The sequence below is a fragment of the Puma concolor genome, chromosome B3 (genome assembly GCF_028749965.1).
Source record: "Puma concolor isolate L17-30 chromosome B3, mPumCon1.1.hap2, whole genome shotgun sequence".
Lineage (NCBI taxonomy): Eukaryota > Metazoa > Chordata > Mammalia > Carnivora > Felidae > Puma > Puma concolor.
In genome coordinates, this window is record NC_141672.1 from 148,035,048 (window position 1) to 148,059,910 (window position 24,863).

Genomic DNA, 24,863 nt, shown 5'->3' on the forward strand with positions numbered 1-24,863 from the left:
TGTGCATTTAGCACAGAGAGCCATGAAACTGGAGACTGGTCTGGCCTGGAGTTCACGGCTTCAGAACTCAGAGCAGCGGCAAGCGCCCTCCGCGCACAAAGGCACCCCACGAAAACTAGCGCGGTGGTCACGACCGGCTCCGGGGGCCCTGATGCCACGGTGGGAAGGGCACTGGGCGTCTCCGATCATGAAGCGGAGAAAGAACTAGAGAGTGGAAACCCGGTCCCCGCTTCCTAACAGCAGAGTGAGGACGAAGCCAGTAGGTCTGTGCTCCCAGAGCAAGAAGGGAAAGCCGCCCTGCGCACAGTGGGGCCGTGGGGGGCAGGACTGGGCGCCTGAATTCACGAGGACCTCGGGGGCGGGACATGGGATGAGCAGAAGCGAAGGAAAAGCCGTCTGAAAAAGAAATGCGAACTGAGAAGACACCTTCCCCACTGCTTCCCAAGGTAAACTTGACTTTCTAACCGCCGTTCTCAGGCCAGCTAACCCCGAAGTGACCTGACCCAGTCCTCCCGCGGAGACCCGAGCACGTAGAGAGGATACGCTTTGCTCCTCGGCAGCTTTCCCGGCACTGTGCAGACACAGTGTCTTACCTGGGCTGCACGGATGCAGATGTGGAGTCTAGGGGTGACTGTGCATCGGGGACGCTGCCGTCCGCGCACTGGACCGGGAAAGACTCGGACAGGGTGCCGACAGAAGCCGCTGCAACAGAACCGCGCTTGGTGTCAGTGACCCTGCGCTCTGGGCGTCCCCACACCTTCCCTGAGAAACCACCTCCCACCTTCCGCAAAACAGCTAGAAATCTTGTTTTACTGAATATAGAGTATGCTGGTTCGTTGCTTTCCGTTAAAAGTGTTTCAGTAATATTCCAATTGGAAAAAAGCTAATTTCAACCAAGAAAAAAACCATATACAAACTGTATATATTAATAAACTACACTCCCGTTTCTCAGGACTCCATGTCACTTGGATCCTTTAATCCACAAACTCTTCCAAGCACTGCTGTATACGTGGAGGGATTTAGAATCAAAGCTGTAGCAGTTAAAGCGGACAGAAGTCCAGAACTAAAATCTGTGCTCAGCACATGAGGCTACATTTTTCCCCCGTTCTTTTTTTTTTAATGTTTACTTATTTTCGAGAGAGAGAGAGAGAGAGAGAGAGAGAAAGCGCAAGTGGGGGAGGGGCAGAGAGAGAGGGAGACACAAAATCCGAAGCAGGCTCCAGGCTCCGAGCCATGAGCACAGAGCCTGACGCAGAGCTTGAACTCACGAACCACGAGATCATGACCTGAGCCGAAGTCAGACGCTTAACCGACTGAGCCACCCAGGTGCCCCTCCCACGGTTCTTCACAAAGCAGAAATGTAGATGACAATTTCATGTTAAAAACAATAATTTCTGGGGCACCAGGATGGCTCAGTGGGTTGACCGTCTGACTCAATCTCGGTTGGCATGGGTCGTGATCTCATGCATCGTGAGGTTGAGCCCTGTGTCCAGCTGGGCGCTGACAGTGCAGAGCCTGCTTCAGACTCTCTCTCTCTCTCTCTCTCTCTCTCGAACTGAAAAAAAAAAAACAAAAAAAAAAACCCCAACAATCTATATTCATTTGATCTTAGCCTTGAGAAAAATTTAGAGAAATTTTGTTTACATGCTTCCAGCTTTTGGCTTGAACACGAAACGATGATGAGAAAGACCCCCTACAAGACTGTGAATGAAGTAACTGCCTGCACCTCCATTAACCACAAAACCCCACACTCGGGCACCGATCCGTACAACAGCCACCCCAGATGACACTATCAACGCTCCACCTCCGCAAAGCTCATACTCAGAGTCCTCCCCATCCTTCTGGTAACTACGGACACACACACACACCCCCACACCCCGGAAGAGCCCGCGGCACAGAGGGTGACGCACAAGCACACTGAGCCAGTGCCGAGTGCCCTGGGTCCCGGCCCCGCGGCTGCCCCTCCGCTTCCTGATGGTGGCGGGCTCTGTCACGTCAGCCGTGGCCACCTCGAACCCACTCTCTCCTTCTACAGCCATCTCGGCTTCAACGGTCATCCCAGATAAAATAACCTGGGTCCTCCTAACCCTCACTCCCTTACGCCTTACTTACCTGGACGCATACGTGTACGCGAAGAAGGATGCCTGCATTCTAGCTAAGATAACAGAGCAAGTAAGTAAGAGCAAGCCGGCAAGTAAGGCTGAACGGATTTATACTAGTTACTTTCGATGGGTGAGGACACCAGTGATAATGACAACACAGAAAGAGGAATTTTCCTGGTACGAACGCAGGGATGGAGGTACAGTGTGAGAGCAGAAACGCTATCACGTACGTCGTGCTCTCCCAACGTATCTCAATTATGAACACTGCTGCGTGTGAACAGGATTACTTACCAGGTGGGCTGATTCTACCATTACTACTATTCTGTCTTTGGAGATGTTCTTTATAGCACACTGAACACATGCCATTTGTGCGAGGGTTTCCATAAAATCCGCAGCCAGTAGAACAAAGCATAGGCACTTGGCTGTGATTAGTTTCTTGAGCCATGCTTCTCTGTTGCACACCTGAAACGCACACAGAATTCGTAAGGAACGCAGACGCACACTGCAGTCGTGTATTATCCAAATCTGCTTTATATGATAAAAACCCACATATACTCCCCCCTAAATCTTTCCGTACACCTGTCCCAAGACCTAGGGCTAAGTTAGAAAAAAAAAATAAAGACGAGAACGATACGAACAACTTTTATCTCCAACCCTCTACACAAGAAGGTCTGTACTGGCTCAGAAAGAGTAAAGAACTCTTGGGCACAGTATCTGTCCTGAAGACTCCACACCATCGGAACGTTAATGAAAACCCTTGAGGACTAGTTCAGTTAGACTCCTAATAAGAAATACACATTATACGTTTTGCCTCATGTTATACTATTAATTTCTAAGCATTTACACCTTTGCTCAAAGTTTACGTTTTAACTCATATAATTTATTCTGTCTGAAAAGCACTTTACAGAATGCCAATGCTGGTGAAGGTAGGAAGAAACGGGCAGAGTGCTGCTGGTGGGTGGAGCCCGCTCAATCTTTCTGGCAAACAACTGAGCGATTCACGTGCAGGAGCTTAAACCGTGCCCTCCGAAACAGTCACTCTCCTACAGGGTCTTTGACAGAATAACTAGGGCACGATCAGAAAAAAGACCAAGGAATAACATATGAGGGATGTGCTTCGCAGCACATTTGTAACGTTGATAAACTTGAAATAAATGCCCAATATCAGAATGAGTTTTTTTCAAAAGTTCTGTGTCATTAAGACATTTTAGAATACTTTTTGATGGAGGAGAATGCCGGGAACAAACGAAAAGGCACAATATGAAATGTATATATGGTTTGTTGCCAATTAGGACAAATCCATTAATCACCGAGAAGGACAGGAAAGAATGCATCCAAGCACGGCAAGGCTAACGGTGTTTTCGGATTTGAACTTTTAAAATCCTCTTAAATGAAGGTACAACTTACTTAACTGGGGCAAAATACACATACTTTTTTAAGTATTTTAGATGAAAAACTACCAGGACAGAGGGCCTGTCTGGAGCACACGAGAAGGAGTCATCAATCACAGCAGACGCAAGGCCCCAGGCACCCTTCTCCCAGACGGCAGAAATAGGGGATTCCTGGCACGAAGAGCATGACAGAAGGTAGTAACGGGCTATTAAAAAAAAAGAAAAAGAAAACTCTCCCAAATGACCGAAGGTTACTCCAAAGTGGATGTGTTTAAAGACGAGTCTGTGCAAAGACCCTGAGGGATAAGAACTACCAGAGAAGGACAAGGCTCTGTCACTAACCTTGACTGATTCCTCCTCCACACATTCAATGTTTACCATTAACAGATTTTTTCTTCCCCAAAATTGTTTGAAAAGACTGTTGGGGCGGGAGGTGGGGAGCGAGGGGTGGGCGCACTTAATGCAAACTTCACGGCCAAGAGCAGTAAGGCATATGACAGGAGTACAGAACAAAGCAGCAGGTTTAGCGTTTGTCTTTAAAAAGAACTGTCGCAAAACCACTGAGGCCATTTAGAAGGTGAGCCTGGGAATACAATTTGGGATTCTGGCAAACACCCTTCTGACTCACTTCAGAATCCAATCTTGGCCATTCTGCTCTCTGTATAGCCTACTCTGGGTACTTCTGTAAGTACACATATCAAATTTAAAAATACATAGCAAAGGCGGGATAGAAAGATATGCCGAAGATGGGCTAGGTCAAACACTTTGTTGAGATTTTTGGCCTGTGTTCCCGAGGGACAGTGTGTTTGTCCGGTTTCGGTATCAGGGTAACCGCTCAGGATCACGTATGTGGCTCGTAAGCGATGGAGCTCAGGCTCAATACACGTGTCCGGCTCGAAGTCCTTGCTCCAAGTTTGTGGTTCTCAAAGCGTGCTTCCACGGAGCCCTAGGGAGGTCAAAACCATTTCCACGCCAACGCTAGGGAGTTACGTCACACCTTTCCTCCGGTCACTGGGGACACACGCTCCCACAACGGCTCTCACAGCCCCACGACCGACGGGCACGTCTAGAGCCTGAACACGTGTCTCATTGGGACTTCGTGGGTCGAGCGGGGAAGCACGTGGAAAGCGACCGCAGAAGCACCAAGGCCGCCCAGTCCCTGCTCCTGGGGGAGGGTTTTACTTCAAGGCCCGGCCGACAAAATCTGGTTATTCCGACCTGAGTTCACGGCAGACATTTTCCCCAAAATGGACAACGTGCGTCTGCGCCTGTCACTTCAAGGGTGAACACCCATCGCCCATTCCAAGGGAGAGACCAAGGAACGTTCAAATAACGGGATAGGAAGAGTTTATATACAGTTGGGAGATTTTACAACGCAATTAACCCTTTAAGAAACTACAACTTATCAGGGCGCCTGGGTGGCTCAGTCGGTTAAGCGTCCGACTTTGGCTCAGGTCATGATCTCGCGGTCCGTGAGTTCAAGCCCCACGTCGGGCTCTGTGCTGACCGCTCAGAGCCTGGAGCTTGTTTCAGATTCTGTGTCTCCCTCTCTCTCTGACCCTCCCCCGTTCATGCTCTGTCTCTCTCTGTCTCAAAAATAAATAAATGCTAAAAATAATTAAAAAAAAAAAAAAAAAAAAAGAAACTACAACTTATCAAGTTTGGGTATAACATCAAAAAAGAAAGCAAGCTCTATTATCTGAGACAGTACCTCCTTCCCTCTCCAACGACTTACCTGTAGGATCCCAGTTTTTCTTTCTAACACTGTAACAGAGGCAGCTAGGAGAATCTTGCTGTTTGCTATTAAGCCTGACCTTAGAGAGAATTTGCAAAAATGTCTAGCGAGGCCAGTCTTCTCACTAAACCTTTCTGGTGGTGATGGCGGGGGAGGGAATGGATGGATGTTTTTAACAAAATATTTTTTAAAATTAATTACTTTGCAACTTTTCTCAGCTTTGATTTGTAACATGATAAATACCGCCAGACAGAACACACATAAACAGAAGTTCTTCCGGGTACTCAGTACTTTTAGAGAATATAAAAGCCCTAGAACCAAAAATTTCAAGAATTCACTGCTGTCAACCATGCATTCCTGCTGTAGGCAGTATCACCTCAAGGGGACAAACATTGATTCTTTGGGGGAAAGAAGTAGACAAAAAATCCTTACTCTTTATGTAGGAAACACAGATATACACGTGCACATAAACAGAGATACAGTGTACCTATGGAATTAAAATTTTACGGAGACAGGAGGTCAATTAGGAAAAAACTATTTAAAAAAGGCTTTTGTGGGGTTGCCTGGGCTCAGTCGGTTAAATGTCTGACTCTTGATTTTGGCTCAGGTCATAATCTCACGGTTTTGTGAGATCAAGTTCCGCCATTGGGCTCTGCACTGACAGCACAGAGCCTGTTTAGGATTCTCTCTCTCCTTCCTCCTGCTCCCAATCTGTCTCTCTCAAATGAGTGAATGAATGAATGAATTAATTAAAAAATAAATAAATAAAAAGGCTTTTGTGGGGACGGAAACAAAAAGACATTGAGCAACGCTGTTCTATATCACAACTACCCTGTGTTGCCTATTGAGGACATTAAAACGCTATTTATAAGGTGGGGATTAAAAGGACTTTCCCCAAGGGCACACACGAACCTTTCAGCATCTGGGTGGCAACCACAAGCACGCAGAAAAGGGAAAATATTCATTCCATTTCTTTAAAAACTTAAGTGAATAGGGGCGCCTGGGTGGCTCAGTCGGTTAAGCGTCCGACTTCAGCTCAGGTCATGATCACAGTCCGTGAGTTCGAGCCCTGTGTCGGGCTCTGTGCTACAGCTCAGAGCCTGGAGCCTGCTTTGGATTCTGTGTCTCCCTCTCTCTCTCTGCCCCTCCCCTGCTCATGCTCAGTCTCTCTCTGTCTCAAAAATTAAAAAACAAAAAAGCATAAAAAAATTAAAAACTTAAGTGAATAGTCACAGATTAGAATATGACCATCAAGTTTTTATTCACAATTGCCTCTGAACAACAAATACCAAAAACATGGAACACCAGCAATTTCCCCCAAATGCCCACACAGCAGCCAGTTAACAATGATTTTCCCAAGCTGAGCTTTCTTATTTAAAAAACAAAAAAAGAACCTATTATCTTGGCAGATAAAAAGCACAAAAGATTTCACAGGCTATTTAAAAAGAAGAAAAGGAGGGGCGCCAGGGTGGCTCAGTGGGTTAAGCGTCGACTCCAGCTCAGGTCATGATCTCATGGTTTGTGGGTTCAAGCCCCTGCGTCAGGCTCTGTGCTGACAGCTCAGAGCCTGGGGCCTGCTTCGGATTCTGCATCTCCCTCTCTCTCTCTCTCTCTCTCTCTCTCTCTCTCTCTCTCTCTCTGTCTCTGTCCCTCCCCCACTCATGCACTGTCTCTCAAAAATAAATAAATGTAAAAAACCATGAAAATAAAGAAGAAAAAGAAAGACTCAACCTTACTTATTCATCTTTAAGCCACAGAATGTGTGCTCGCTTCAGCAGCACACATAGTAGGCCACAGAATGTACCTTTCCGTGAAGATTCACAAAATGAATCACCACCATAACAGGTTACCTTAGTTTACCCCGATGTGGCAAAGATGAGAGAAGCTATGGACACTGCAAGTCCTGCCTGTCCGCGGCTGCACCCTCTTGCAGGGGAGGACCCTGCGGGCCCACTTCTCTGGCGCGTAGGAGGGAGAAGCGGGAGGGAACGAGAAGGCAGAACAACCCCTTAGCTGCCGCACAGTCGGATTACAAAGCTACAAACCCAAGGAGGTAAAGAATGTCACCAGACATAAACGAAAAGCTGGTCAGCATGGTATAATTAAACAAACCACTTTCTCCCCCTCCAATGGCAGCGCAGTTATTCAGAGCTCACTGAGGGCCAAGAACTGTTCCCACTGTTTTATTTCTCTCATTTAATCCTCCCCAGAACCCGGTGGTGCTGCTGGTGCCGTTTTAAACTGCTACTCAAAGAGATTTAACAACTGGCCCAAGGCCACGTATCGAGGAAGCTGGGTCAGTGTCTTTATCTCCTGAAAACAAAGAGAATGACTTTCAAAGTCCATCAAGTCCCTACCAAACCTTAACTCTGAGAGTGTTCGTGAATTCTTTTCATTTAAAGATAATTTAAATTTTTAGTCATTGTTCAACCTTAAGATGCTATATGCAGCTTTAATTAGCTTAACCTACCAAGCTCTTGAGAAAATTTGCTTTCCGTTTCTTTTTACCTAGGAAATTTTGACTGGCATAAAAATTCAAGATCAAGTATTTTAAGACTGCCAGAAAATTCATGACCAGTTATTACAATTCTGGCAAAAGAACTGCAGTGAACGGATGCAACACAGGCTCCATCTTAGCTGCAGATGTGTCGATTGAACTTCCTTCCCTCTGCTTCGTGCCCCAGACTTTGAGTCAGGTTCAGATAATTTTCATTTTGCAGTGACCCGTGCGCTTTTCTTTCCCATTCTAAATTCTGATTCTCATTACTTCACAGTCGGGCTACTTTAACAGTTTTTTCTTTCAGTTTTGCTGCCCCTCTGCCCAGCCCATTTACTTCAGTTCTCCTGCATCACCCAGTTCCCATCACATTCCTTCTGACTTCGTGACCGTAGAAGTGTCCGGAGAGGGGCACTAGACCCGGCGTGCGAGCTTGGTGTGACTGGCCCCCCGCAGCCCGGTCTCCCTAGAACAAGGGCCTTGTGTCACTGAACTCCTCCGAGTCTGACTGCCCAGCAGGTATGCACAGTGGGGAGCAGGTTAAGGACGCGCGAGTGCGCGGGAAGATAGGCGGCGCCCGCGGCGCCGGGCACCGAAGTTCCACCCAGACTCTGACCCCGGGAGCCCAGCCCCGTCACTCTGGCCACACTGCCGCTTTCCTGGTGAGCACCGCCTGCTTCTGCCCTCTGCCTCCATCAACCTTTACTGGTCTCCGGAACCGGCTCTAATCCTACTTCTTCTGGGTCCGCCTCTGCCCACCCCAATCCTCCTCTGCCCCACTCTGCGGCAGCGCCCACCCTTTGGGGGCCCTTGTGCCTTACGGCCCACACGCCACCTCCCCGCTAAGCTGCAGTTTCTTCTTCAAACCCCCTTCATGCCGAGTACGAATCCCACAAAATATTTTCTCCAATCAAGACATTCCATGATTGTCAGAAGTATTCACATCACGCAAAAAATGGTTATTTTCCATTGAAAGGGGGAGAAAACAGAGATGAAAAACGTTTGACACCGGAGTCCTCCTGATTTATATACTGAAAGAGTCATTCAGCAAGAATGACCAGTCGCGGTCCAAGCCAGTGATACAACACAGGTACATTTCCTCATTTCATTGTTTTCACCCTCCTCCTGAACGAAATAGGTTGGAGACGTAACTCATAATGAGGAGTTTGTTCACAGAAGCTGTGAACTGGTAAATGCGTTAAATCTGACCCACGGCCATGTTTGGTTTGCTAGCACATATTAATTTTCTTACAGTTACATGTATTAGAAAATTAGGGGATGTGGGGCGCCTGGCTGGCTCAGTCAGTAGAGCATGTGACTCTTAATCTCAGTGTCGTGAGTTCAAGCCCCACGTTGGGCGGGGGGAGCCTACTTAAAATAAAAAATTGGGGTCGTCACATAAAAATTCCAGACTTCTGACTTCTCTCAAAAAATAGCAAGACCTGACAACAGTGGACTCGTGTCCCCCAAATTAAAACCCACCGGCCAGGAGCCCCCCCAGAGCCTGCGCTCTCAATGCGAGACCACCTTCCCTTGCTGTTACCTGATGAGCCTTACGAGCATGAGAGTTTTTAATTCCTAGGTAAGCACTTTGACCTTTTCAACTGGGGATCGTTACTATTACCTTTAGAAGAAAATTAATACAGAGTATGTGGGATTACCTAAGAATGCACACTAAACTTTGAGCCGTACTACAGGCACAAAGCGCTAAGACGAGGTTTCCCCCTACCCTCTGCCTTCTGAACCACCGGAACACCGCTCAGAATTGGCTGTCTTTGCAATTTTATCAAACAAAGACTCCAGAAAAGGGCAGAGTACATCTATGCTAGATTACGTATTTTTTGTTTTCTGTTTTAGTCATAATTGATCAACAAAAGAACGCGTATCCTGGCATGGGTGCTCGAGGTCAGTACTTCTTGAGGCATGCGGTACTTTCCCAGCTGTGAGCACGCAGACCTACCAGCTATCACATGGGCAATTTATCTGTGCTCTGGGTGGGGGGGTCAAGAACTTTTGCAGAGACGAAAAAACAAAACAAAACAAAACAAAAACAAAACCCGGGGAGGTGCATAAAGCAAGGAGATCAGAAAGCATGACCTGATACAAAATACCTGGGACGAATGCCACTCGCTCTGACCAAGTACAGGGGCTTTGGACTGGGGTTCCTACTGGACTGAGGACACTCTGGAGCTGTCTGGACTGCAGTCCCCTGTTCCCTACGTCAAGGGCTGTCAAACTCCCTGTCCGTGACCAGACAGGCTCCACAGACACACTGTCCCCACACAGCCATTCACCTGTGCCGCCGTCAGGACAGTACGTAAGCCCGCGAGCATGCCTGGGTTTCAAAAAAACTGTCCTTAGGTCCACAAAAATTTGAATCTCATAGAATTTCCACATCACAAAGTGTTACTCTTTTGATTCTTTTCCCCCAACCACTTACACTACAAAAACCATTCACAGCTCGCGGGCCAAACAAAAGCAGGTGACAAGCACATCTGTCAACTGCTCGATTAGATGAACAAATGACTCTCGTGCGGTCAACACTACAGATGATGCGGGGGGGAGCGAGGCAGGCCTGGGACTCCAGCAGAGGTACTCCACGAACCGTGGCACTCTCTAATCCACACTCATGCAAATTTTAAGTACTACGTGCTCTTGCCGAAGCCTCATCTCTTAATGAAACCCACGCTCACCACCCAGGGAGGAGAAAGGACTAGAAAAGGCAGGCCCTCATCCACACCTGCATGCTCAGGTGCGTTTATGCGGAGAAGTGCAGCGATGCCGTGAAAAATGACAGGAATGTTCTTGCTGCGAACCCGCCTCTATTCAGCACGGTGCCTTCTACTCACCACGGCTAAATAAATCCCCGGTACGGGAACACCTAGAAGCTGATAACTGGGGAGATAACCGTACTCTTGCCGCGGACGGTTCAGGTCCGCCTAGCACATTTCTCTCCTCACTCCTCAGACCACAGAACCTTCCTCCACGTGGAAGGAACACTGAATTTGCTTTGGGGAGACCTAAGGGCTCCTCCCCGGGGCCAGACGGGTCTCAGAGGGGGCACGCGACTCCAGCAGGGCCGGCCGTCGTCCCAGGGTTTTACAGGTGCTGCTGGGAAAGAGGCAGACTTTGCTCTGGGATGACCAGCCGTGGGAGACCGTTCAGGGTGAACCAGGGCGCTACTGGGGGCCACCTTCGCCACAGCGAGTGTCCACGTGACAATTAAAATGGTAAACAAAGGCACAACAGGGAAGGGGGAGGGGGGAGCCAAGAACTCCTGGACCCATCTTGCTGAGGACCACTCCACCTCTCAGACCCCCCAGTTACGTGAGACAGACTCTGGTTTTGCTGTGGTTTGATCTGGGTTTCTGTCACTGGCAACTCCAAGTTCTTAGGGATGTTGGAATCCAGTGCGAAATGGTGTCCTACTAATAAAACTCTCAAATTAAAGGGAAGAGTCAATGTCTATCAAAATGAAAAGCATTCCCTTAGTTCAATCGCGATGTCCTATAAAGAAACCTACAGAACAAAGCCAAGAGTTCCCATTCTTCATTATGAAAATATACACCTTCCCAAGTGTAAAGCCTAAGTTTCCACAGACTGAACACCGTGTGAGCAGCACCCCGCTTAGAAACGGAACATCGGCAGTAGCCCCCAGAGCTGCCTCACACCCCTCTCCCGTTATCACCCTTTCTCCCAAGTCGCCGTGCGGACTTCTGAGACCCCGGCGTGCCTCCCCGTCCTCCGGCTTTCACGGACGCACTCGCACAGCGCACACGCACGGTGTCTGGCTTCTCTCAAACTGGTTTTGAGATGCAACCAGGCCAACATGCCCGACTGCAGTCCCTTCACTCTCACGGCTCTCTCTAGAACATTTGTACGAACAAACCGCTCGCTATTCACTCTAATGCTGACGGGAATTTGGGAACTTTCCGGTTTGAGTAGGACGAATATTGCGGCTTTGAACATTACTGGATGTGTCTTCCGATTAACAAGCGTACGCATTTCTGCCGAGTGTCTATACGAGGAGTGGCAGGGCTGGGTCACAGGCACAGATCCCCTGCTTTCCGCAGGGCTGTGTTCTGTCCCTGGATTTCACCAAAGATCTACATTAGTACCTGCTCTGAGAAATCCGAAGACGGCTTTTGGCTTTTATGGAAAAAGGCAAAAAGTGGAAATAGTGCTGAGTGCTTACTTTGCAGCAAGCTGTTTGAGAGGCGGCGCCCACCCCCTCCCCCCGGGACCACACTCGGTCCCCCGGGCATCGAGCCGTCCCGGCTTTGATCTGCGTCGGTACACATCTGTGCTTCGTCTTGGTTTATTTTGTGCACGCGTCAGCAGTCAGCCTAAGCGACCTCACTTCCTGGGTCTGGGAACGTTCAGAAAGTCTTCCATGTAAATTAACGGTAACTGCTTCTTTCTTAGCCTATTTCAGCTTCCAGAAGGTTTCACAGGAACGCTCACTCTTGGATCGCGGGGCAACCTGCATGCGCGTTCACGTTTAGCGGGTTACTACCAGCTTCCCAGAGCGGCCGTACAGATTTACGCTCTCCTGGCAACAGACGAGCATTCGGTTACTCCTTATCTGACCACCAGGTAGCACTGTCTGCTGTACCGGGCTCAACGGCGGCCCCGAAGACACATCTCTGTCCCGATCCCTGGAACCTGCTAATACTGCCTGACGGCACGAGGGCCTTATCCTGGCTTACCTTGGTGGACCTAAAATGCAGTCACATCTTACAAGAGAGAAGCACGCGGAGGAGAAGGGGACGGAAAGACAGGCAGAGACTGGAGCCACGTGGCCCTAAGCCACGGAACACATACAGCCACCAGAATCTGGACACGAGGAAAACGGCCTCTCCCGGGGCTTCCCGACAGGGCGCTGCCAACCCCTGGATATCGGACTCCGGGCCTGCAGAACCTCGAGAATAAACTCTCAGGGTTTCTAAGCCTCCTAAGAATCCATACATCCGCCTTTCTAGTGTAAGTGCTCCCACGGGTGTGCGGTGACGTGTCCCTGCCGTCTTGTCATCTCCACGGCCGTGAAGACTACGGCAGCTGAGCTCACGTGCATGTGCTTCCCGGCCATCCGGGTGTCCTCTCGTGTGAAGGGTCTAGAAAAGGTTTTGGTGCATCCTTGCTACTGGGCTGATAGTTAACTAATCTGATAAACTTTTCCAGTCGTTTCTGTTTAGTTTTTCGATAAATCTTTGCCTGAACCTCGGTCATTGGGATGTCTTCTGTGTCTCTTGTCCACATTGTGACCTCACTGCTCACACAGGGATCTGGAATTCACCTGGAGTCGGGGTGCTTGCATGGAAGGAGGTGGGGATTCACGTTCGTGTTCTTCCGCAGGTGGATATGCAATTAGTCCAGAATCATCTGCTAAAGAGACTGTTATTGCACCGCGGCCTCACCCCTGTCCACGCGCTGGACACCAGGTGCAGACGTCCCTCTCCTGGACCCTCACTCCTCGCCCACTGGGCCATTTACCTATCCTGTTGGAAAGGACTACGGACCTCGGGAATCTGGGGTTAGCTCGGGTTCGGGTGTCCGGTGTCAGTTTATTTCCCCTGAAGACTATGCTGCTTATTCGTGGCTTCTTTGCGTTTCCATACAAATTTTAGATTCAGTTTGCCAATTTCTATTAAACAAAAAGACAACCCAAGAGGATCATATTGAACCTACAGATGTACAAGCAGAGCATGTGCCTCGATTAACTTAGGTCTCCTTCAAGTTTCCAGTGTGTGTTGCGTTCGTGAAGCGCTTGCACACCTCGTCAGACACTCTTGCACATGTGACTTGTGAAAAGCGACACCGAGTGGCATCCTCTAAAACTCCGATTTTCTAGGGGCGCCTGGGCGGCCCCGTCGGTTAAGCGTCCGACTTCAGCTCAGGTCACGATGTCACGGTTCGTGGGTTCGAGCCCCACATCCATCTCTGTGCTGACAGGTGAGAGCCTGGAGCCTGCTTCAAATTCTGTGTCTACCTCTCTCTCTGTTCCTCCCCCACTCATGCTGTCTCTCTCGCTCCTTCAAAAATAAAGAAAAACATTAAAAAAAAAAAAATCTCCCATCTTCTACTTGTTTGCCAGCGGCCCCCAAGGCGGGCCCCGCGATGCCCAGGCCTCCTGAAGTCAGGCCCTCTGCGGCTCCCTCCCACACTGGTCAGCGCCGACCTGGACGTGGACGCGATGCTACACCCCTCCGACCTGCTCATAAAAGATGTTCCCTCCTCCTCCTTGGTCACTCGCCGGGCAAGCCGGCCACCATGCGATGAGGAGGGGCCCGGTGCTGAGTAACTGACGCTTCTGGCCAAGAGCTGTGTGAATGGACTGGGAAGCCAATCCTTCAGCCCCGCTCAAGTCTTCAGATGACTGTGGCCTTGGCAGACACGCAGACCGCAACCTCAAGAGACACGGACCCAGGACCACTCGGCTCCGCTGCTCATGTACCCCGACAGAAATGGTGTGGAATAATGCGTCTGTTGTTTCAAGCCTTGAGATTCGAGGTAATCTGTTAGGCGGAAATTGACGGCTAGTAGAGTTCCTCGTACAGAAGCCCCTTCGGTTCTTGTCCTCCGACGGTCTATTTCCAACAGAGCGGCCTGTGACCACGTCAGGTCCGAAGCAAATCACGCTGCCTGCTCCTTGAAATCCTCCAATAGCTTTCCACTCACCAAGAGTAAGAGCCTAACTCCTCACCATGACAACGGCTCTTCACAATCTGGTGCCCCGTGATCCGATCTCCTCTCCGGCCAGGTCTGTTCCTTCTCCTGGACTCCATGCTTGCAACGCCCACCCCCCGGACAGCCTGAGGACCAGGCTGCCTCAGCTCCCTCAGGTCTGTCCCGGTGGCACCCCTGCAAGGAGGACGCCCATTACCGTCCTATTTAAAACTGTCCCCGGCATCCTTTATCATCCTTTCCAGTTTTTTTTTTCAATGCTCTTAATTTCAATCTCAATCTACTGCCGAATTACACTTATTTTGTCTGTATTCCCTCTACTAAAATGACATCTCAGTCATGGCAGGGGTTTCGTCTATTCTGTTCACTGCTGTGAAAATACCCTCGGCACAGGGCAGGCATTCAGTATTTGTCGGATGCCCGCAAGAAAGGCATGGCCCTGCCACCTTGCCAGCACACAACCTGCAGTGCTCAGGTGTTCACCCCAAGGCAAGAGACTAGAATGTACTCTTTTTAAAAAAAATGAATTTGGGGCGCCTGGGTGGCTCAGTCGGTTAAGCGGCCGACTTCGGCTCAGGTCATGATCTCGCGGTCCGTGAGTTCGAGCCCCGCGTCGAGCTCTGTGCTGACAGCTCAGAGCCTGGAGCCTGTTTCGGATTCTGTGTCTCCCTCTCGCTGACCCTCCCCTGTTCATGCTCTGTTTCTCTCTGTCTCAAAAATAAATACAAAAAAAACGTTAAAAAAAAAAAAAAAATGAATTTGCTGTTTGAGACCTAGGTCCGCCAGCAGGGGGCATGACACAGGGTTATGCAGTTGGTGCACCAAAGATGGCTGGCCTCGCGCTCTAAGCTCGTGGATGTGTCTTCCAATTCAGTTCATTCACAGAGGGCTTCACACTTACGTCTACATACCAAACGAAGTAACTTTATAATTAAACTTCTGCTGCAGTTGCAGTCAATTTTATGTTTTCAAACTGGCCTAGCTCTGTGTCGCACACCTTAAAGAATCAAGACAGAGCTGTCTGCACAAGGCAACTCAACACTCTTGGCTGCAAAAGGCGGAGGGGGGGCATTCATATTTTCCCACTGGGTCCCACATTCATGGCTTTTCATTCACTTTTCTTCTCAAAACTAAGATCTAGATATGCAAGATCCACCTGCGTGGCCAGTTTTTTTTTTTTTTAATTCTTTGACCCAGAAGCTTATGATTCAATCATGCGGACCCTGCTTCGTCCTCTGTCTCAACCCCTTTTAAGGACACTCTTCCCAAGGCAAATCTCCAATTTAACATCCAGCATTTGTAGATGAATCTCTCCCTGATTTCTTCTGTTTAATACGGTCAACCTCCAAATTCAAATCTCTTTTCCGCTGAAACTCTGTACAGCACTTTTTATGGGAGCATAACTGGCTTTACTATTTAATTGTATTTAACGCTATTTCCATAGTGCTTCATGCACCGAACCCTGCTGTGAGGACCGGGTGAACGTCAACTCCTCACGACAGTTCCGTGAAGTGGGTATTGTCGCCGCCCTCATTTCACAGATGAGAACACGGAGGCACGGAGTCCAGGTGAAGTCAACTGCCGTGGAGGTCACGCAGCTACTGGGTGACGGAGCTGAGTCGCCCGAAGCAACCCGGCTACAGGCCATGCTCTCTTATCAGTAGCTCCCAAAGCTTCCCTCTGGACCCGTGGGGACGTCGGAGACCCTGTCAGAGGCCCAGGAGGTCACATGTGAGCCGGTGATCTGCCTCTGCTACCAGGCTGACCGGGGGTATAAAAGCGATGGAGGGCCAGACAGCTGGAGCCCCAGCAGGACAGCAGGAGCCACACTGTACGAGATGTCACCGTGTTCTTCACTGAGGAACTCTCAGCCCAAAAATAAATAAAGCCGCTTTCACTTACGACTGTTCCTGGCGAAGCAATAAAATTACTAATTTTATGAAACCTCGATACCGAGGACACGTCACTTTACTCTTCCTCGTGGGCTTATTTTGACACACTGGCACCACAGCAAAGTCGTCCTCGTCCTAGCTTCCCACCCACACCCCGGTTCAGGTGCGCCGGGGACACAGCCTGGGCACACCGCTCCCACGCGGTGTCTCTTCTCGGGGACAGGCCTACTAAGGACGCGTACCTACACACATTCAGAGGGAAAGAACTGACAGCGACCTGTAATGGTCGACACCGACCTTCGACAGGAATTAACCAAGAACGACGAATGAATAACACGGTCTGTAAGGACGGAGAGTAACCTAAAAAGGAAAAACCACTAAACACACGAGACAATTATCTTGTTTCTTCAGGAATATATTCCCAGCACTGTGGATTAGGGGTTGGCAAACGATTTTTTCTAAAGGGCCGAGGCGTGAATAACCCGGGTTTTGTGTGCCGCGTGGTGGAGGGTCACGGCTGCTCACCGCCACTCTGGTCATGAGAAAGAAGCCACGGTCGTCATCAAAACGAACGGGCGTGCGAGTGCGGAAGCCTCGGACGGACGGCATGAAACGGGCACCCGCGAGTTTGCTTGGCGGGAGACTTGGCTGGCTATTAAAAGAGAAGACAGACAGCACCCTCCAACGCAGAAAGTCCCGCGCTCGGATGCTCGCCGCTCGTGCGTGCAAACCCGCGTCCGTAGCGACGCGGGCCGTCACTGCAGCCTCGGCGGGTGAGGACCAGCACCGCGGAAGTTCCCACACGAGAGGAAGGAAAACGGGCTGCGTTTACAAACAGACTCGTCCGCGGACACACTGCAAAGGGCTACGGGGGCCCCAGGGCACCCGGACAGCGCTGACCTCTGGGGAGGGGTGAGGCAGGGCTGCGGATGAGAGGCTTACTCTCTCTGCCTCTGTGTTTCCTCTGAATAGTTTACTGGTTACACTTTCTTCTGTGAAAAAGGCGGCATGTTCCTGAAGTTCAGAAATGAGAAGCGGTACGAAAACAAAAACAACAGCAACCGTGTCAGCAGATACTTTGCATCCTTCCGGCCTTCACCGGGGCTGCTCATTCTGCCTAAGACACCCTTCCTTCCGCTCACTCCACGCCCCCTAGGGTTTGCACATTTTGTCTCTACTTATCCTTGTAGATTCCTATCAAGATTACTATTCTAAGAAGCCTTCCGTGACCCCTCTCTCTCTCCCATCGGATTTTGACCCCTCTCCTGGGTACTGCTGTACCACCCCGTACGTACACTTTTCACGGTACTTCGCACTCTGTACGATCCTCGGTGGTCTGTCTAATGGCTTGTCCTTTACACTTGTTCTGCAAAGGCAGAGTCACGATCCCACAGTGACTGACACAGGGCCCAGCAAACAGAAGGCAGTAGTGTTTGTTGACGAACGAACGGATGGATGGATGGATGGATGACGTGGAAGAACTAAAATAAGAATCCAGTTATTTCTAAAAGGTCCAATGCTTTTCTAATTCTTTCATGGTAAACGATGTCAAAAATGAATGTGTTGTTTTCTTAAGCACCAATGTACCCCAAATATATCTTTATTATTGAAGTTAGATTGTCTAATCCTGGGGGAAAAAATGGATGGGCAGAGCTGCATTCTAATAAAACTTGTATTTACAAAAAGAGGTGGCCAAAGTGGGTTTTTCTGGCCAGTGGGCCACGACTTGCCAATCCCAGTTCTGGATCCAATGCCAGGCACATAGCAACAAGTACTGAAATAGATGTTGGGGGAGCAAATGAATGATTTCCAAAATGTTGTAGTTGAAATATTATCAGGAAAGATACAGCAAAATTATTCAACAGAGTCAGTTTTACTTTCTTTTGTCCTAGCTCTCCCGGCAAGGGTGCCTTGTTCGATACACTGATTATGGTGCTGACTGATCCCCTACGCACTGTAAAAGACAGAAGTTATGACACAGCTCTGCTCTCAAGGATCAACAGACGTAGAAGGACAGGAATATCAATGTGACTTTCACCTATCTGCAAAGACAGCACATCTAACCCCAAAACTGCATCGGTCCTCTTGGCACAAAAACACAAAACGCTAATAAGCGGCACCAAAAATACAGTTTGGGAACTCGACTTTCGCAGGGGCATGAAAAAGACAGACGGCCAAGATAACTGCCAGGTATTCCGGAAGTTGACTTCTTTCTCGGCGAAAGCGTAACACCCTGGGGAGAAGAAGGGTAACAAGTGCTATCGTGGAAAGGGGCACAGCCGTGAGCCCCAGCAGAGCCGCAGGGACACGGGGGCGCAGTGGGAACAACAGACGTCGGACCTGATCTTCAAGTTGGTTCTGATTCTGCCACCTTCAACTTAAGATACATGGTCAGCCTCTGGTTCCTCGCATTAAAATTCAGCGATAATCTGTCTTTTCTAATTTACAGGACTCGGGAGGATCAAGCGAGACGACTGCCAAGCACTTCCTGACCCATAAAGGCACAGAAATCTCCGCCCCAGTGGCTTTTTCAGGTCAAACACCCGCAGTTCACACGGAGAGGGAGCGCCACGGGGCGGCCGGAACCCCACCGAAGGCGCAGAGGCCGCAGTCCTAAACCCGACTCTGTCCCTGCCGCGGCAGCAGAAGCCGGACACCTGGGAGGCCCCCTGGCCACAGACCGTGCCTGCCCGCGAGCACGTCTCTGAATACGTGTCACTTCCGACGGGGGCCATAAGCCCTTCTGGACTAAAAGTGTGAGGGGACGGTTTCCAAATGCTCCTCCCAAAAGTTCACGACAGGACACACTGCTTATTCCAGATAACTGCCAATAAAGAACCTGCTAAGCGCTTGTATTTCATACTGACCGGGGGAGGGAGGGGTGGGAGGGCAGGTTAAAGGCCAGTATGTGGTCTCACCAGGGCGGCGAACCCCGTGCGCCTGGGATACAGGAAGGTGGGAGCAGACTCCCACCAGGACCCTCACCCGCAGCGCCTCCGCAGCCAGGCTGAGGAGCCCGAGTGGCAGTCCGCAGGCAACAGGGACGGGAAGGAAGGCTTAGCAGGTGCGGTTCGCGAACACCTCCCTAACCGCCCCGTTACATACCTCCTGTTGTTCTCAAAGGGACTGCGGGAGACTTTACCAGTGCGGCTGCTTGACAACATTAGGAGGAGAAATGGCAGAAAAACAAGGAGAGGTCTGGTATGCTGTCGACAAACAGAACACATGTCCATAAGGGCTTATTTGCAAACGAGAAGGCATCACTTGGCTCTATTCCTCCTAGTAGCTAATAATGCACAGAAGGGCAGGACTGGTAAAGAGGTAACGTACCCAGAAAAAAAACAAACTCAATTACCCGTAAGTACAGATCATCTGGACTCGGACGACAGAAGAGCTGTTCCCATAGTTTCAGGAGCAGAGCACGATGTGAAAGGACCGACAAGATCTGTAAAGTAAAATGCTAGTTTCTGGGGTCGTTTACCGGTACCGCCTTTCAATATAAACAGCAGTATCGCGGCCAGCTTCAGTGAACAGCCAGTCTATGAGGAGACAGTCAAAGCTAAAATCGGAAAGCACCTAAGGGGGTGCGTGGTAAGCATCTTCCTGTCGCGCTAACCATTCAGACAATCCTTCTCGGAGCTGAATTCTTTTTCTTTTTCTTTTTTTTTTAATTTTTTTTTTTTTTAACATTTATTTATTTTTGAGACAGAGAGAGACAGAGCATGAACGGGGGAGGGGCAGACAGAGAGGGAGACACAGAATTGGAAGCAGGCTCCAGGCTCTGAGCCATCAGCCCAGAACCTGACGCGGGGCTCGAACTCACGGACCGCGAGATGGTGACCTGAGCTGAAGTCGGACGCTCAACCGACTGAGCCACCCAGGCGCCCCAAGCTGAATTCTAATCAACAACGGTGGAGGCAGAGGGGAAGGGTGGGGAGAAAGTGGAGACGGAAGACTGAAACCTCTCCGTTTCAAGAACAGGTCCTTTTAGGACTTACAGATCAGGTTTCTGGGAAAGACTTCATTTGAAGTAAGGGGTTTAAATGGCTAAAACAGATATGGAAAATCCAGTCTGAGTTCCCGATTAAGAGCGTACGATGCCCAACAGCAAGCCAATCTGGGATAAGGCCGAGACACCGGCCCCGACGCCCTAGAGCACAACCAGGCCGCCAGCCCCATCAGGCGGCCTCTCCATCTCTGGCAGGAGATGCCCCGAGTGCACACAGGTCATCGTTCCATCTGAAGTTCTCCAAACTTCTTCCCTAAATTACAAATCACATCAGAAAACCTCACACTTAGGTCTTCGTGAGCACTCTGTGAAAATGCCACGCGAGGCTCCCCCCCGACCATGGATGTGAGGGGGCTCGGTATCATAACGCCCGTCACTGCCTCCCTGTCCACACCCCCTCCGATACACTCCATAGTACCCACAGGCCTCAGCTCCTGCTGTTCGGCCGGCACCACGGCTGACCCCTCCAGGCGAGCCTGCTGGACCCGGGCGATCGCCTGACCCGGTGACCCAATCTAAACTCGGGGGCGGGGTGGGGAAGAGGTACAACACCACACACCTAAAAAGATACCAAGCCGTAATCTTCTTGCAATTCCGTAAGAGTTTCCATTCTCGTGTTCTTTCTTTAGTGAGGACAGGTGTCTGTCCAAATGTGTTCTGCTCCTTGAGTAGAATGTGGTGGCTGGTAACTTCTCGTGGGACATACAGTCACGTTTCTACTTCTTGGTACCCTGGCTCCTGCACTGTCTCTAAACACAGTAAGAGTGACCATCCGGCTGAAATCCACACAACTTTTGGCCTTTAGTAGGCTCGTCCCGCACAGAGGGGACTCCGGTACATGAGAACTACCGACTGATACCCGGTCCCCCAGAGCCTTAGATTAGCATACCCCCCGGAACGGCACCGCTGTCCAAGGGGCTTCTGGATCAGAGCGCGCTCCGCCAGCGTCTGAACGTACAGAACACTCACTTTCCTCCCAGAAGCTGTCACTCCTGACAGAACTCAAGACGTGCAACACTGTCTGACGTGCTTTTCGTCCCCACCTTTATTTTTGAGAAGTTGTGAGGACTTGTAAATGGTCTAAAACCCAGGGAAAACACACCTCACCTGCACCACGGTTTTGCAAGAAATATTTTTGCTTCCTTCCCTCCTCCTTTGTGGAGTCACATTTGCTGCAAGAGCCAATCTTTTGTGCTTAGACAGTAAGAGGTATGTGTCATCAGGCAGGTCGCGTTTGATGTAAATGCATTACCTGATTCAAATCTAGAAATCTAGAAAGTACACTAGCCACATCAGGCTACCGAAAATCTGAAATGGGGCTAGTGTCTACAGCTGACCAGCACAGGAGGTCAGGAGAGTTAGGGATTCCCATTCTACTACTAGAGAAATGTTGCCCACAATACCCACCTGAAAATACCTTACATTGTGATTTCTAAATTCCATGTTTGTTTCTTTTCATTTATTTTGAGAGAGAGAGAGAGAGAGACAGAGAGAGAGAGAGAGTGTGTGCGTGCTCGAGCAGGGGAGGGGCAGAGAGAGAGGGAGACAGAATCGCAAGCAGGCCGCATGCACGCTGTCGGCGCAGAGCCCAAGGCGGGCCCGATGTCAAGAACCATATCATGACCTGAGCTGAAATCAAGTCAGACGCTTAACCGACTGAGCCCCCCAGGAGCCCTGTGATTCCAAATTCTTAATCCTAAAGCCTTAAAATCTATTACTGAGGATCTGGAACACACCGCCGGGTGCTCCCTCCTCACTACAGCAGCAGCCGAAGTTTAACAGTACAATATCCTGCAAGTATCGCTGACACCCGGCCGCACGAGATCGTGTATCAAATCATAACGTCTGTTTACAGAGGACAGGCGCTGAGGCACGGACCAAATCACATGCTCAATAAAACATGCTGTGAGAAGGCACAGCTAGGATGTGACCCCATGCAGCCAGACTCTCGGCCAGAGTACTGAACCGTGTTAACTGACTCGTGTTACGCGGCCCTCTGCAACCCCGGGGCTCTGTGCTCGCACTTACTGCAAAACGCAACAACCAAAGAAGTGAAACCTGCGTGTACATTCTGGGTGGGACTCTGTTCCGGAAATGAGCGCGGGCTCGGCGACAAGGCAAGGTAGAGGGTGCGTGAGGCAGAGGCAGGGGGGTGGGAGGGGGGGGCCTGTCGGGTGGTGCTCCCTGCAACCCGCACAGCACTCCTCCCTCAGCCCTGTCCTCTACCTGCCCCAGGGCACAAGGACAGGACACAGAGAAACTCCAGAAGCTTCTCTTGCCCATGTGTGTCCTTTCTGCCTAACCTCGTCTTCAACATCCAAGTTTCATGAGGATGTTCTAAAGGCCTCCTTCACCTTGAATTTTCTCTATTTCTGACACTCATCTCAGAAGATGGGAGGGAAGAGACGCGAGGCAGCACTGGGCTCGGCCTGCAGACTTGAACCTTAGCGCATGTCAGCACTAAGAACAGGGAGGTTGTAAGTTTTCAGGGCTTCTGGAAGATCAGGAATCAGACGACCCGCGGAGGGTCCCCCACGGCTGCGCATCCACTGGCCAAGCCAGGGGGAAGGACACACCGTGACCTGGCGTGTTCCGCACTTCTGAACAGACCGGACCACACACCCTTCCTCCCTGCCCCAGACCCTCCAGCCACGTTCATTCGAGTGCCCACATCCGGGGTACACTCTGCGGGCTCTCTAACGCCTTCGCAATCACCTCACCGGTTCCAGAGACTCTCGATTTTGACTTTCCTTCAGCCAAAACATCTGTGAGGTGAGAGGCAAAGTAAATTCGCCTTACTGCAAATGCCATCCCTTCCCCTGAAGCCTCCCTGAACAGTTAATAAGACGTGACACGTTTTTATCTACACGCTCATCACTCGGCTTCCAGCAACGTCTTATATTTTAATCACCTCTTCATCCGCACCACGCATTCCCCTAAGCGGGGAGGTCATCCCGTTGAGAGTCCTACTCCTAAATCCACATAGGAAAAAGGCCAATACAAAACACAAACAAAACTAGGGGAAAGTAGGAAAAAAAAAAAAAAAATCAGCCCCCATCCCTGCTGGCCTCCAACTGATTAAGAATTTTTTTCTTCAACAGGTACTTACATTATTATCAGAGCACTTTTAAAACACAAAGTTGGCAAGTCTAAAAGATTTCCAACTGCATTTAGGGACCAAGAGTTCCTTTATTTTTAAATACATGCTCTTTCTAGTTAAACAGAGCTATTCAAAAATTACTAATTGTAATTTACGTTATGAAATTATTCCCAAGAGCAATTTCCTACATTAATATGTAACGCTGTATTTCCAAAATACATTTCTATGGTTGTCCGTTAAAAACATTAATATTAAAAAGCTGAAATCAATTGCAAAATAAACAGCAATCTGAAGAATTCTGACCTTTTGCTTCACCATAATACGATTAAGTAATGCAGATTCCAATGCTTAAAATAATTCTGAAAAAAAGATGCATGGTCACTAATAATACTTACTTATTAAGTGTTACTCTCAAAAATATTTTATAAATAAAAATCTCCCACCCACCCCACCCTTAGTATCTTACCCACCAGAAAAAAACAGACCCTAAAAAACGTCTCATCATGCTGCCTTCGGTGTCTCTCCAAACACTTCAGATTTAAACATTTTAAGCGGCTACCCCCATCACACACGGTCACACAGGGTCACACAGGGTCATGGGCTTGAGTCTACTCACACAGTTGAAGCTGATGGGCAAACAGCTGTCCTGTATCTTGAGACAGACATTGGCTTCCTGCCTTCCCTATCCTCATAAGCAGCTACTTAAAGTTTGAGTTTTATGCAAGAAAACATTTTAAAGCCTTCAGTGTTTTACTGCAGCAGATTTCAGATTCATTCCTGTAACACATTTAACATGAAACAGAGTTGAGACAGTTAAAATTGTGTACATTTTAATTGTCTGAAATTTTAAGAGGTGCTTTCACTCTTATAGCTACATAAAAAGGGGTGTTGAGGGAAAATTAATGAAAACACTTCACTTGGTATTTGACACCAACGTGCAATACAGCAATACACAACTTTACCATACAGATTTTTCTTCACCTGGCCACAGGTTAGGTGGGCAAGGATTACTTTTTATACGATCATTTATACCCCCAAATAAGCAAAACTAGGTATTTTTGTGTCTCTAAAGTTTAATTTATTTAGCATAAACGTCCAGCAACAGAAGAACAACTTTTACAAACAGACACTCAATGGGGATAACTTCAGTGCCCCAAGAATGTCCCTTGGGACCCTCCTGGGTGGGGAGAATGAGATTCTGGGTCCTGTTTCGACTGAAGTAAGAGCCGTATTTCTAACATTTGCTATGAAAGTTTGCAGCACATTTACCGACCAATTCACATCTCTATAGCAGCATTTCTGCTACAGGTTTACCAAGCGTTAGAAGGCTTGTCTGGAAAATAAAACTGCATTCAATCAAAATGTCCTAGAATACCTGGATATAAGACATAGGCCTCAAATTTCTACAGAGAATTTTAGTTAATACTTCAGCATTTCACGGCGTAAACTTACT

At 49.2% G+C, this 24,863-nt stretch overlaps 1 protein-coding gene across 6 annotated transcripts in view; it reads right to left on the reverse strand.

Moving 5' to 3' along the window:
* Nucleotides 1-24,863, reverse strand: part of ZFAND6 (zinc finger AN1-type containing 6) — a 76,612-nt gene that overhangs the window by 12,288 nt on the left and 39,461 nt on the right. For 3 of the 6 annotated variants that reach the window (XM_086711755.1, XM_086711753.1, XM_086711754.1), the window contains 2 exons: nt 2,394-2,564; nt 594-702 (listed from right to left, as the gene is read on the reverse strand). In XM_086711755.1, coding sequence (XP_086567881.1) covers nt 594-702; nt 2,394-2,547 — 263 coding nt within the window. In that variant the 5' untranslated portion in view covers nt 2,548-2,564. Of the gene's footprint in view, nt 1-593; nt 703-2,393; nt 2,565-19,406; nt 19,554-24,026; nt 24,188-24,863 lie in introns of those variants that run through there. The other 3 variants (XM_025919945.2, XM_025919946.2, XM_086711756.1) reach the window with 3 other exon arrangements.